Source organism: Biomphalaria glabrata, chromosome 4, assembly GCF_947242115.1.
Source record: "Biomphalaria glabrata chromosome 4, xgBioGlab47.1, whole genome shotgun sequence".
Taxonomy (NCBI): domain Eukaryota; kingdom Metazoa; phylum Mollusca; class Gastropoda; family Planorbidae; genus Biomphalaria; species Biomphalaria glabrata.
The window spans coordinates 42,408,129-42,420,956 of NC_074714.1; the positions used below are offsets into that span (position 1 = coordinate 42,408,129).

At 33.9% G+C, this 12,828-nt stretch overlaps 1 protein-coding gene across 1 annotated transcript in view; it reads right to left on the reverse strand.

The window, feature by feature from the left end:
• LOC106050338 (glycoprotein 3-alpha-L-fucosyltransferase A-like) overlaps positions 1–12,828 on the reverse strand; it is a 44,495-nt gene that overhangs the window by 10,702 nt on the left and 20,965 nt on the right. Inside the window, exons 4-5 of the mRNA XM_056028039.1 lie at positions 3,744–3,838; positions 2,607–2,784 (exon numbers count right to left, since the gene is read on the reverse strand). Of these exons, the coding sequence (XP_055884014.1) occupies positions 2,607–2,784; positions 3,744–3,838 (273 nt within the window). The remainder of the gene's footprint in view (positions 1–2,606; positions 2,785–3,743; positions 3,839–12,828) is intronic.

Below are 12,828 nucleotides of genomic sequence, written 5' to 3' on the forward strand. Positions count from 1 at the left end.
AAACCGCTACCATTATCGATATCGCCGTACCACTGTCTCATAATTTAAGAAAAACTGAGATAGAAAAACAAAGAAAATATGGGAACCTAGGCTTGGAGATTAAGCGTCTATGGAAATTGTCCAAAATAACAATATACCCCATTGTTATATCAACCGAGGGGATAATAACAACTGACCTCACAGACACCTTCAAGGCCCTTAACATTCCTAGGAACATCTTCGTTGCCTGTCAGAAGGCGGTACTGCTGCAGACCTGCCACATCACCAGAAAATTCCTCAGTGGAAACTGTTAAAGGGACTACGATGAATTTTGTTTCTCTTTAGCGAAACTCGACCCTGGCAGCGCCAGAGAATGACTACTCGTTCATTTCTAACATAATAATAATAATAATACGACTCCGATGCAACCCCTCTGAACCTACACAATACTGATGTCAATATCGGTTTGGACGACGTAGGGCATGAGATTCGCCAATGGGAAGAAAAAACACTCCACGGAAAATTTCCGGCTTCATTACATGGGGACAACATCGACAAGGCTGCTTCCTTAACATGGCTCAAAGCAGGTCATCTCTACCCTGAAACAGAAGGCTTTGTTACAGCAATACAGGACAGAGTAATCAGGACAAAAAATTACGAGAAGCATATCCTGAAACTCAATGTTGTCGACAAATGCCGAAAATGTGGAAATGTGGGCGAGTCGATTGAACACATTATGGCAGGATGTCCAGCCCTATCAGAATCAGCCTACCTAGGTCGCCATAACCAAGTTGCAAAGTTAATACACCAACACCTGGCTTTGACGTACAAATTGATCGGTAAGGACACTCCCCCTTATTATAAATACTCTCCGCAAGAGGTTCTCGAGTCTACTAAACATCTGCTGTACTGGGATAGGCCTATTCTGACCGACAAAACGGTAGATTTCAATCGCCCGGATCTGCTGTTCATCGATAAAAAAGAAAAAACCGCTACCATTATCGATATCGCCGTACCACTGTCTTATAATTTAAGAAAAACTGAGATAGAAAAACAAAGAAAATATGGGAACCTAGGCTTGGAGATTAAGCGTCTATGGAAATTGTCCAAAATAACAATATACCCCATTGTTATATCAACCGAGGGGATAATAACAACTGACCTCACAGACACCTTCAAGGCCCTTAACATTCCTAGGAACATCTTCGTTGCCTGTCAGAGGGCGGTACTGCTGCAGACCTGCCACATCACCAGAAAATTCCTCAGTGGAAACTGCTAAAGGGACTACGATGAATTTTGTTTCTCTTTAGCGAAACTCGACCCTGGCAGCGCCAGAGAATGACTACTCGTTCATTTCTAACATAATAATAATAATAATCTTTATTATCCGTAAGGAAATTTGTCTTACAATTTGTGCATTACACCAAACAAAAAACATTATAACTATAAGAGTCCAAAGTGTACATTCACACCAGACGCACTCATAATTTACATGTTTATATCAGATTGTTTCTATTTAATGATTTGATTGCCAGGGGAACAAAAGAGTGTTTGTGTCTGTTTGTCTTTGTTATCAGTGTCTTGTTACTCTTTTGTGATGGTAAAATCACAAAATTCTGACACAAAGGGTGATTCTTTATTTCTAGGATCTTTTTAGCTTTTTTTTATAGATGTTTCAATTTGTTTTTTCCGCTGTTCAATACTTATATATGTAGGCCTACCTGTTATGATGACTTAAGGGAAAACATGTAAAAGGGAAATAATTTAGTAGGAAAGCTGTCATTCTCTATTCGTCGGCTATTTCCTTATATATCTCGTTTGTGAAACATTACAGCAGTGATTTATATATATATATATATATATATATATATATATATATATATATATATATATATATATATATATATATATATATATATATATATATATATCTCGCATCTTCTTTTTATCTCATAAAATACAGACGTTACTTCAAAAAAGAAAATGATTACATCCCAAGCGTCATTCTAGGTTAATCTCGTTATGCATTTTAATCAGGGGCGGACTGGCTATATGGGCATTGGGTCAAGTGCCCAGTGGGCTGGTACTCAAATGGGCCGGTGGGCCACCAAAATGACCGCGTGGATGCCATTATATATTAAATCGTTAAAGGTTTTAAGGTAATTTAATCCCAAAAATTTTCGGAAATAAATGTAATAACCTACATGCTTGGACATCCTTTTAGGGCCTACAACTGAGCGATTAAAAAGGAACATAAGGCCTATATTTCTTATAACAATATAGAGATCACTGTGTACATGTGTACAGTAATCGATACTCCAACTTGACAGAATGATTTTGAGCACAAGTATACCTATAATTAAATGTCTATCAAATGATATGTAGTTTATGGGCCTGATTGTATAGAAATGCCCTGGCCAATTTTTTCACCCACTCCGCACCTGATGTTAACCAATGACTTCAATTCTTAAAAGTCAATGGTTGTCTTGGTTGGCTCAGTGATAATAACAAGAACTATTTGTTACTTGTATGGTGTAGGGGTTCGAAGAATATGACTAAAACAGAAATTAATTGGAAATTAAATGCCAATGTTTATTGTCAAAGAGCTTTAACTAAAATGTCGTTACCTTCAGTTCTTTGATGACCAGCTGCCTCCTATTATAATCAAAACAATTGCTGGACATCCATGCTGAGAAGCGGTTATTCTCCTTGGCCCAATTTGTCTTCAAAGATTTGTTAAATTTGATGCTGGGCGGAAGTGGTAGGCTGGTATAACCTCCGTAAGAGACCGGGACATCAGAATCTCTATAACCAAACACAAACACAAACATCAGAATTTATAACTACTGGCTTTATCTATGCGTTGTCCTTATAACAATGTTTGAAGACGACAATAAGAGCATTGAAAGCACAAAGTTCTAAAGACTAATCGTGCGCCAGTCAAAAGAAATTAGAAAATTAAAAGACAATTTAGAAAATCAATGAATTTATTATTGCGCCTATTAAAGACAACTGCATTTCTTCGTCAAAGCAGCTGCAAAGAAAAGAAAAGCAATAAAATAGGCTTAATTATCTGAATTTTTTAGTCAGCCCTTCTCATCAATAAAAGAGTGTTCCCAGTGAACAATGCTAGTCAATTCTTTGTTAAAACAAAGCCATGTACATAATTACTAAAGTCTTTAATGTGGATTTACCGAATGGAATTTGGGTTTAAACCATGGAGTCTTGTTACGAAATAATACGTTCAAAGAGAAAGTATATCTAGATCAATATCAATATATATATATATATATAAATGACCCTAATTTTTCCTTAAAACTTTTAACGGTGCCAAAAAGGCCGCATTGGGGCTTTCTGTACACTATCAAAGTCACTAGTGTTTCGGTTATGCCAAAAGATCAGCGGGACTTGCAAAGACCTACCTTCAAGAAATAACTGACTCTCCAGGAAAAGGAAAGAATGAAAGAAGAAAAAACAGCACACTAGAATGGCATCAAGGAATGGTCAAGGAATGGGCAAATGGAAGAATGAAAGGACATAAGTGTCAGCAGATGACTAGAGGTAAGGTGATCCAACAGTCCAAAAGACATTAGTCTGAGGTGACCCAACAATCCAAAATAGTTGTTAACAGCATGAAGTAACCTGACAGTGCTAAACACTTATTAAGGTGACCCAACAGTGGAAAAGGCTAAGGAAAAGTCGTAACAGTTCATGTGTATTAAAAATTAAAACATACATATTTATTTTTGTGTTCTCATACAGACCTTCTGTACCAAGCAGTCCAATTAAAAACTCCGTAAAATGGAACTAAATTCAGTGGCACTCTGGGAGGAGGCTCAATGTTATGCAGAATCCAGGTCTTTAAAAAAAATCAAGTTTTAATATGTAAACATTACAACTGTTTGTTTATTAGATATTTAAAAACAATTTAATACTAACAGTGACTTTGTAATAGACAAAATGTTCTGAGACTTAACCCAAGAACATATCTCACATTCCAAATTATTTCCAGCTATTTATTCAATGTGGAGGGGATGTCAAACCCCAATAAAAAAATCTTTTTTTTTCAAAGAAAAAAGAATAGTAAAGTAAAAAAGTAAAGCCCCCCTTTCAGTCCTTGCGATCTAAGGGGCAGATAATGTTAAGGTCATCTGTTTCTTTGACCAACGTTAACGGGCAGAGTGTCATGTGGCCAGCACAACAGCCTTTACTTTCCCTAAGTAAAGTTAGGTACCCATTAGAGCTGGGTGTACTCTATTAGAATAAAATAATTTAAAATAAGGTCTTGCACTCATTTCATAAAGTAATATCTGCGCCATAGAAAATGTTTTAGATGCTTTGACAAAAAATGAACTGAGTTGGCGGAAATTAAATTACGAATTGTTTAAATAGCATATTCTGGTTCATCGTTTTTATAGGTATAAAAATTTGTTATCAACTTTAAGTGAACCAAATAAGTATTGAGCTGAATAATTTCATAAAGTATTTTAAGTTGCTTTTTTTTTGTTTGTTTTTGTGTACGCCAAAACCATTTTTGTGGCCTAACAGATTTATTGTTTGTCGTGGACATTAGAGTGACCTTCTTGTGTTATGAAGGTATCGTGGAGAAGCCTCGTTCAAACATTTGGTCATTTGATCTTGTGCTTTTTTAGCGGCCCCCGTAAGGGGAAAAAGCCGCTATTAGGTTTGTGCAAAATGTCCGTCTGTCCGTCTGTCCGTCTGTCACACTCAGATCTCAAAAACTAGAAGAGATATGAAAAATATTATTTCATCATTAAATGCGGCTTGAAAAGTTTAGGTGCAACGGCTACTTTTGATTTTCTAAAAGCAAACCGTTTAATTTATAAAATTAATTATGCATGCGATTTTTTCATAAAAATACACCAATTCTAAAACAATTACGTAAATGTAAGGGAGGCAATGTTACAATATGCTAACAAAGATGGACAATTTTTGTGTATTTTCAGTATCACTAAGTCAAATATATTTTAAAAATGTACACGAAATGTTTACAACAAATATAAATAATAGTTAAAGATGTTTTTTCTGGTCAACTAGCTGCTAAAATTAAAAGAAAACATTTCTGTTTGTTTATAAAGGCTAATAATGCATTTTGTGTGTAAATATCACGCACATTTTTAATGGACTTTTTATGCAGCGATTTTCGTGCAGTAGCGTAACGTCGCTGCATGACCATGTTCTAAACCAATTCCTTAAACTTTTTTAAAGAATCAGATTTTATTTATTTTTTGTTTAGTGCCCCCATCCAAATAAAAGAAGATTATTTTTGTGCGTTTTGTCTGTTGCTCGGTCTGTCCGTCACGATTAGATAAAAAAAAAAACTAGAACTCTAAAAGCTATTGAAAATCTGTTTACACTTTAATGTTCCTCCCGTAACATCTCAATAGTTTTAAGTATCTAAAAATTGATTGTTCCGGATTTTTTTTTTTTGTGCAAAACTAATCAACCCCAACAAATGTTTGTTTGCTCTTCTAATTTATATTACATTCAATTTCCATGCTTAAACGTTGCAAAAACACATTATCAATAATATATTGTTCCGTTTTTTATGTAAATAGCATATTAATGCTAAATCAAAATCTCTATACTGACTTATATTTCATTAAGTGTAAAAATGTTCCGGATATTGTTTTATAAAGCATGAATTATGCCTAATGATTGTTTGAAATCGCATAATTTACTAATATTACACTTATATTATTTGACAATGCGTCACTATAATTTGGTTATCAATATCAAATTGTTCCGTATTTTCATCTTTAAACAAATTTTAAAAATATCGACAATAGGTTGTTCAGGGCTTTAAAAAAAAGTAATTTACTAGAATTGATTACTGAAAATTACTTTTTAGACATTTTTTTTTCTTGCTAAAACATAACATAGAAGTTTTGTAATCGATAAAGAAAGTTCCGGATTTTGTTTCTTACAAATCGTCGCCAGAAGTTTCCGAATTTATTTAAAAATCTACTAACGCCAAATAATTGTTTGAACTCCCTCTTCTAATTAATTAACAAATAATCTTCTCATTTACGAAATAATGTTTTTATGGATTTTTATGAAAAATATTTTAACTCACTACTCTCTTACAGTACATTTAACTTTCTACCTAAAACATTATAAAATCTAATTATCGTTAATATTATGTTCCGATTTTTAAGGAAAACAGAATCCAAACACCAAAGTAAGGTATGAAAATCTCTCCACATGGCTGTAGTACATCTAATTTTTATACGAGACCATCCAAAAAATTTAATTAACGGTATTACATTTAACTGAAATTCTCTTTTTCTTTTACTATTTATACAAACATCCGGAACAATCTATTATATAAACTTTTCAATTGTGTTCATACCTAAAAATTATTGCGATGTTTTGAAACGTAAAATAAAGGTTAATCAATTTTTAATAACTTTTAGTTTTGTTTTTTTTTATATCAAGATGACGGACAGACCGACTGACAGACAAAACGCAAAAACAATGCGGCTTTGATCCTTTTTAAATAAATTCTATTAGAACTCAGTGCACCAATGTCTATGAACCCTCGTTAAATATCTCGTGTAAATAAAGACATTTTTTTTATGGTACCGGTACTAGCCTATTGTGAGGTAATGGAATTTTTTTTCTTTGACGTCATATGAATGGACTCTTTAAATGTAATGTTAAAAGAACGCACTCGGTGCACCAATGTCTATAAACACTCGATAAATGGCTCGTAATGATAAAGGCGATTTTTAGTCTAGCTAGGCCGTGTGACGTAGTGTTTTTTTTTCTTTTGACGTCATATGGAATGAATTCTTTAAAAGAAATGCTAAAAGAACGCACTCGGTGCACCAATGTCTATGAACACTCGATAAATGGCTCGTAATGATGAAGGCGATTTTTATTCTAGCTAGGCCGTGTGACGTAGTGTTTTTTTTTCCCTCTGACGTTATATGGAATTAATTCTTCAAATGAAATGAAAAAAGAACTCGGTATAGTAATGTTTATTAAGCCTCGTTATGTGACTCGCGTTTAAAAAAGGAATGATATCTTGATTTAGATCTAATCTAGATTTTTTAAACTAGATCTAGATTTTTATTACAGTATATCTAGATCTGGATTTATATTCTAATTAAAATTATTCTAGATTCTAGATCTAGAATTTCTAGATCTAGTTTAGACTAAAATAGACTAGATTAAGATGTAGAATTTCAATTTCTAAACTTAAAGTGTAAAAAAAAGTGTAGATTTTCATTTCCAAACGTTTTGATCAATATTGTAATGTTTTAATATACTAATACTAATCTGCTATTTTTTATTTAATTTAAATTTAAATTTACGGCAAATGAATCTTTGAAACATTATTACTTTTGACCATCAAAATTAAATCACCTCTTGAATATTATTTGCGAATATGCAGATCCGACAGGGATCCGACTTCGACGGGGGCCGCCTCTGAGTTTGTGTAACACAAACTCTCTTTGTAATCTTGTTTGTTTTGCTTTGTTTTTCTAAGTCTCAGTATCGTAACAACCTTGTAGAGCGAGGTTCAAGGGCAGAGGTGGACGAATTATTGTGTTTTAATTTCTGCTTGAATATTATTGAAAAAAAGGGGACACAATAAATTCTGGGAGAAAATCTAATAGGGAAAAAATACTGAAAGTAGAGTAAAGCTCTAGAGGTACTTTGGAAAGAATGAAAAATGTCTTAACACTACAAGAAGGAAGATACTTTAGAGTAAATTTTAAAAAATGACATTATTGTTATTCGAGCGTAAGTCATTGAAACACTGACTACTTTCAAAATTTGGCCTGAAGTTATGTACACAATGGCGGATAGTAGAAAATCTATCTTAATGTTGGTCATATGATTTTACCACGCATCCATTTTTAACACACACAAAAAAGACTCACTCTGTCTGTCTGGTACATATTTAGTACGCATTTTACCCACAACCATTCTCGGAACAAATTGAAAATTTACACAATTATTTGTACCTAAGAAAACATTAATCAATTAAATTAAAATAAAAACAATTAGGTAGGCCTAATTAATTATTGATAATAAATTATTTTGTTTGGTATCAAAATGTGAAATAAAGATGTGGCTGTATATGTGGAGTTATTCCCTCTGTTATATTTTGTACACGTTTTTTTTTCTCCCACTTTCTTTTCTCGGATCGAGTTGAAATATTAGACATATACACACACACATATATTCATAATTGATGACAACACACGAACCAATAAAATTTAACCAAATAGTGGTAATTTAATTACTATTTGTTTTATATAAAAGAGATTATATTCATGCAGTATTGAGATATATGGCCCTGCTATTGTGGTTCTTCTCCTTAGATATTCTTTTTTTTAATTTCTTTTATATTTTGCTTATTACTGTAAAATATCCATTATAATATATCAGAGAAATATTTGTCATTGGGAGAAGGAGACCTTTAAAGATTTTCACCAAATGAGAAATATTCAAATCCATTGGTTTGATATGTATTTACATCATAGGTCTTGAAAATAAAACATATGTATCAGACTGAAATGGGCTGTGTACAATTTAAAAGTCTACTACAGTCGACAACTTTGAAGAGCTGATTAGTTGTGACATACACACAGCAAGGAGTCCAGCTGCAATGCCACGCATCCAATGTAACTGTAAAATATCCATTAAAATAGCATCTGCCCAGTGGCGTCACTAGGCAGGTGCGGGGGGTGCGGTCCACACCGGCTGACACCCACCTGGGGGCTGACACCCTAGTGGAAAAGAATTGTACTTTGGAAAAAAAAACAGACAACTTAGACGAAAATAATGATTAGCTAGATACCCAAACATACTTTGATCTAGATCTAGGTTTAGTCTTTGTTATAAATTTAATCCATAAATGTTGAAAAAAAAAGTCACTTATTGACACTATTTGTCAATCAAGTATATTAATTTATGCATTTACAAATAAATTTTTAAAATTCTCCCCCCCCTCCCCTCTCCCTTTAGGTACGCCACTGGATGGTTCGGACATTTTGAAAGTCAGATCTAGCTGTCAAAATCATCCTAAATAAATGTACAAAATAATAAAATTACCACTATAATATAGGTGATTGACGTCAAAATAAAGACCGGCAGTTTTCTTGTTTTCTGATCAGTATAGCTGATTAATTTTAGGAGTGGGAAAGAATTTGTTAGCGAACCGTAACAGCAGCCCAGAAGAGAAAATTTGTATCAGATAATGATAAAAATAGTTAAAATAGAAAACACTAAATATATTTTTTGGCAAAATAGCAAGTTTTAAATTATATTGATACAGTTATTCATTTGTTCAAAAATTTATTAATTAAAAAATAAAAATAAAAATTAACATCTTCTGGGATTTGAACTCTCTACCTTTGGCAAGAAAAATCATTGTACTAGGCAAGTGCCACACGACGACACAGTTTGTAAATGACAATCTTGGCTATTTAAAAAGTTTTTAAATAACATGAAACATAAATCTCAATTATTTATTAAGTTTTTTGTAATTTTTCCTTAAAATGTTGAGCTTTATATGAATTATTACATTTTATATGTTTTAAAACACTATTAGTAAAAAGAAAGTACTTTTTTTTACTGACACTATATTCGACCTTTAAAAATCTAAATCTAGTAATATTTATAGAGACTAAAAATAGATGACATCTTTTCCAAGAGTTATCCATCCTTCAAGGAATAACCTTTCCGTTCTTTATTTTCGTAGTACAACGATATAGAGAACTCTATAGTTGTTTAAAGCAGAAAATTTGCATTTTTTATTAAAATAAATTTCAATTTACAGTAAATAAGTGGTATAAAATAACAAAATTGTTTCTAAAATCCATCATTCTAAAAATTTGACAATTAAAAAGAATATTTCCTAATATTTATTGTAACAAAATATATTTTGTACAAACTAATAAATTTCTGTAACTTACCAATTTTACTTTTAATATTTATTTTATATAAAAATAAAACAAAACATCTGTTAAACTAGCGCACTACACACAGGATATAATTATTTCAACCTCTATGCAATGACCATCACATGACCAGTTAAGGGACCCCAGGGCTTGCTTGATTCGTAGTCAACCATGTCGTAGTCATATAAAAGAAAGACCCTAATATTTAAAACATCTACTAATGCCTGCTACATGTCCTCTTGCTAAACACGATTATGATGAAATGACGACCAAGCCCATTATGAATGATATACTGCAATGTTTCTCAAACTGGGGGGAATGGCAAATCTGGAGGCGGAGTAGCTTTCAAAATAATTTTGCAAGGGTAAACCAGCCTTATTAGAATTACGATAGACTAACAAATGTTAAAAGTTGTATTTTTGTTTTAGTCATTACTCCACGTCCTAATATGAACCCAGTCAAATGTCTTCCTTAGGCAAGAAATTCTCACTACTGTTGAATGTCCTTATTTTGACGAACTTTTGTGTGACAAAAAAAAAAAGTTCAACAGCGTAAGTTCTTACTGAACACAAAAATGATCCAAGACCATCACGCCCACTACAGTCATACATGCGCTACGTGTAGCTCGTATATCGCCAGTATAACAGTGTTGACCAATGTTGCCTCCTTCTTTATTAGACTTAGCTTGGCTTGCGACTTTTACTTTTTTTTAAACTTGAAATGAATAGTGCCTTCTGATGGCATGAACATAATTCAATATCGGAACATTATTGCCTGTTATATTTTTATCTTTTTTACACGATTTCTGCATACTATGAGAAAAAAGCGCTGTGAAGACGCCAGGAAAAAAAAAAGAATTGTAGAGCCCAAAACGCAGGAAAGCGCCAGGCGAAACTTACGGAGCTTCCCCTGTATCTTTTCGCTTAAAGGGGGGATTGATTCCTCTCTTATGCTATTTCCAGGAAGAATTTTTATAGAAGTCTACAAAATTATCTACAAATCAACATTTACGAAACAAAAGGCTCGACGGACTAGCTTTTAATGAACATTCACTTCATACATTTCGATTATAAACATAATGTGAATATTTTTTAAAAAATTAAGCGAAAATTGTATCATAATTATATGTCTTTAAGGATCTTTCATTCTTAAAAGCCTTCTGAAACCCATTGTTGGAGCCTTCATCGGTTTCCCCATTTAGGTACATTGCTGACTAAGCGGATGTGATAAAACAAAATGTCTCGGGAAAAACCAGAGGAAAAAGTTAAAGAAGCACTGTTCATTTGCCTTGAATGTTTCTCACACTTCGGCGAACAATTGTTAGTCTAGATTCTAAAATATTTTAGATGGTAGTAAAAGTTTGAATAAGATTAGCATAATGTTTTAAAAAAGTTTCCGTAATGTTTAAAGGACTTCAAAGTCTAAGAAAGAAAAACTTGTGCAGTTAATGTGAAGTCTATTTCTTATATAATAAACATACATTTTAATATATGTAGTAACCATGGATAAAATGTCATAATCAATCACAATTAAAATAGAATAGATACTCATTTTACATTTGTGTAACAATATTGTGAAATGTTGTGAAGGGGGGTGTGACACCCTGAGCCTACCGCACCGGGTGACACCCACCCTAGTGACGCCACTGCATCTGTCCACTACTGTCAAAAACAAAACGCAAACCAAAACTATATGGCGTTATCCCAAAGTCCTCAGGGCTCGCCAAAACCTTCCTGCAGGGAACAAAACCAAGAAAAACAAAAAGAGGCAACCAAAGAAAGCGATGGTAAGACAAAATAAAAATAATTGACGGACCAGTCATTGAAAGAGATTCTATCAAAGGCAAAAGACAAAAGGAATGGAGAAAGACGGTCAACAGATCTTGTGTGGTGCCCCAACGGTCAAACAGGCTAAGCCTTTAAGGGATAGGGAAGACGAAGAGAACGTCGCATGGTGAGACGGGTGGCAGATAATATACTCTGGCCAAACTTGGTGAGACGGGCGGCAGATAATATACTCTGGCCAAACTTGGTGAGACGGGCGGCAGATAATATACTCTGGCCAAACTTGGTGAGACGGGTGGCAGATAATATACTCTGGCCAAACTTGGTGAGACGGGTGGCAGATAATATACTCTGGCCAAACTTGGTGAGACGGGTGGCAGATAATATACTCTGGCCAAACTTGGTGAGACGGGCGGCAGATAATATACTCTGGCTAAACTTGGTGAGACGGGTGGCAGATAATATACTCTGGCCAAACTTGGTGAGACGGGTGGAAGATAATATACTCTGGCCAAACTTTCTTTTGTATCCTAATTGAAATAATTATTTGTTAAATAATGCATGCCCTCTATGTGGTATGTGTGTTGTGTATGTCATGTGTGTGTAGAATGCAGATCATTACATTTGTGCATATATGTGTATGTGACTGCAATAAATCTGTGAGCATTTGTTTTGTTGCGAGCCTCCAGTGAGTAATTGATTGTCAGCATTTTAATTGCCTGCACTGCACTCACACACACACGCGCACACACACACACACCACAGCAGCAGCTCATGGGCCGGTACTCTGGGAGGTAAACAAAACATTTATCTTCACTGTCTGAACCATTTGTTGTAGCATTTGAGTTCCATGCATCGTGAATTCTGAAGATACAATTGTCCCTGGCGACCAGTTGTTACACGCTGGACTTAAGTTAGGAGGATTAGGATAAATAAATACTCTAAACTGGTTAAGGACGGGTACTCTTAAAAGATAGAAAAGTAAATCTTAAGATTCATTCACAATAAACTTAGTAGCTTGAGACATGGTGGCTGAGTGGTAAAGCACTTGGTTTCCTAACCGAGGTGTCTTGGGTTCAAGTCTCGGTGAAGACTGGGATTTGAATTTTCGTTATTTTTAGAACGCC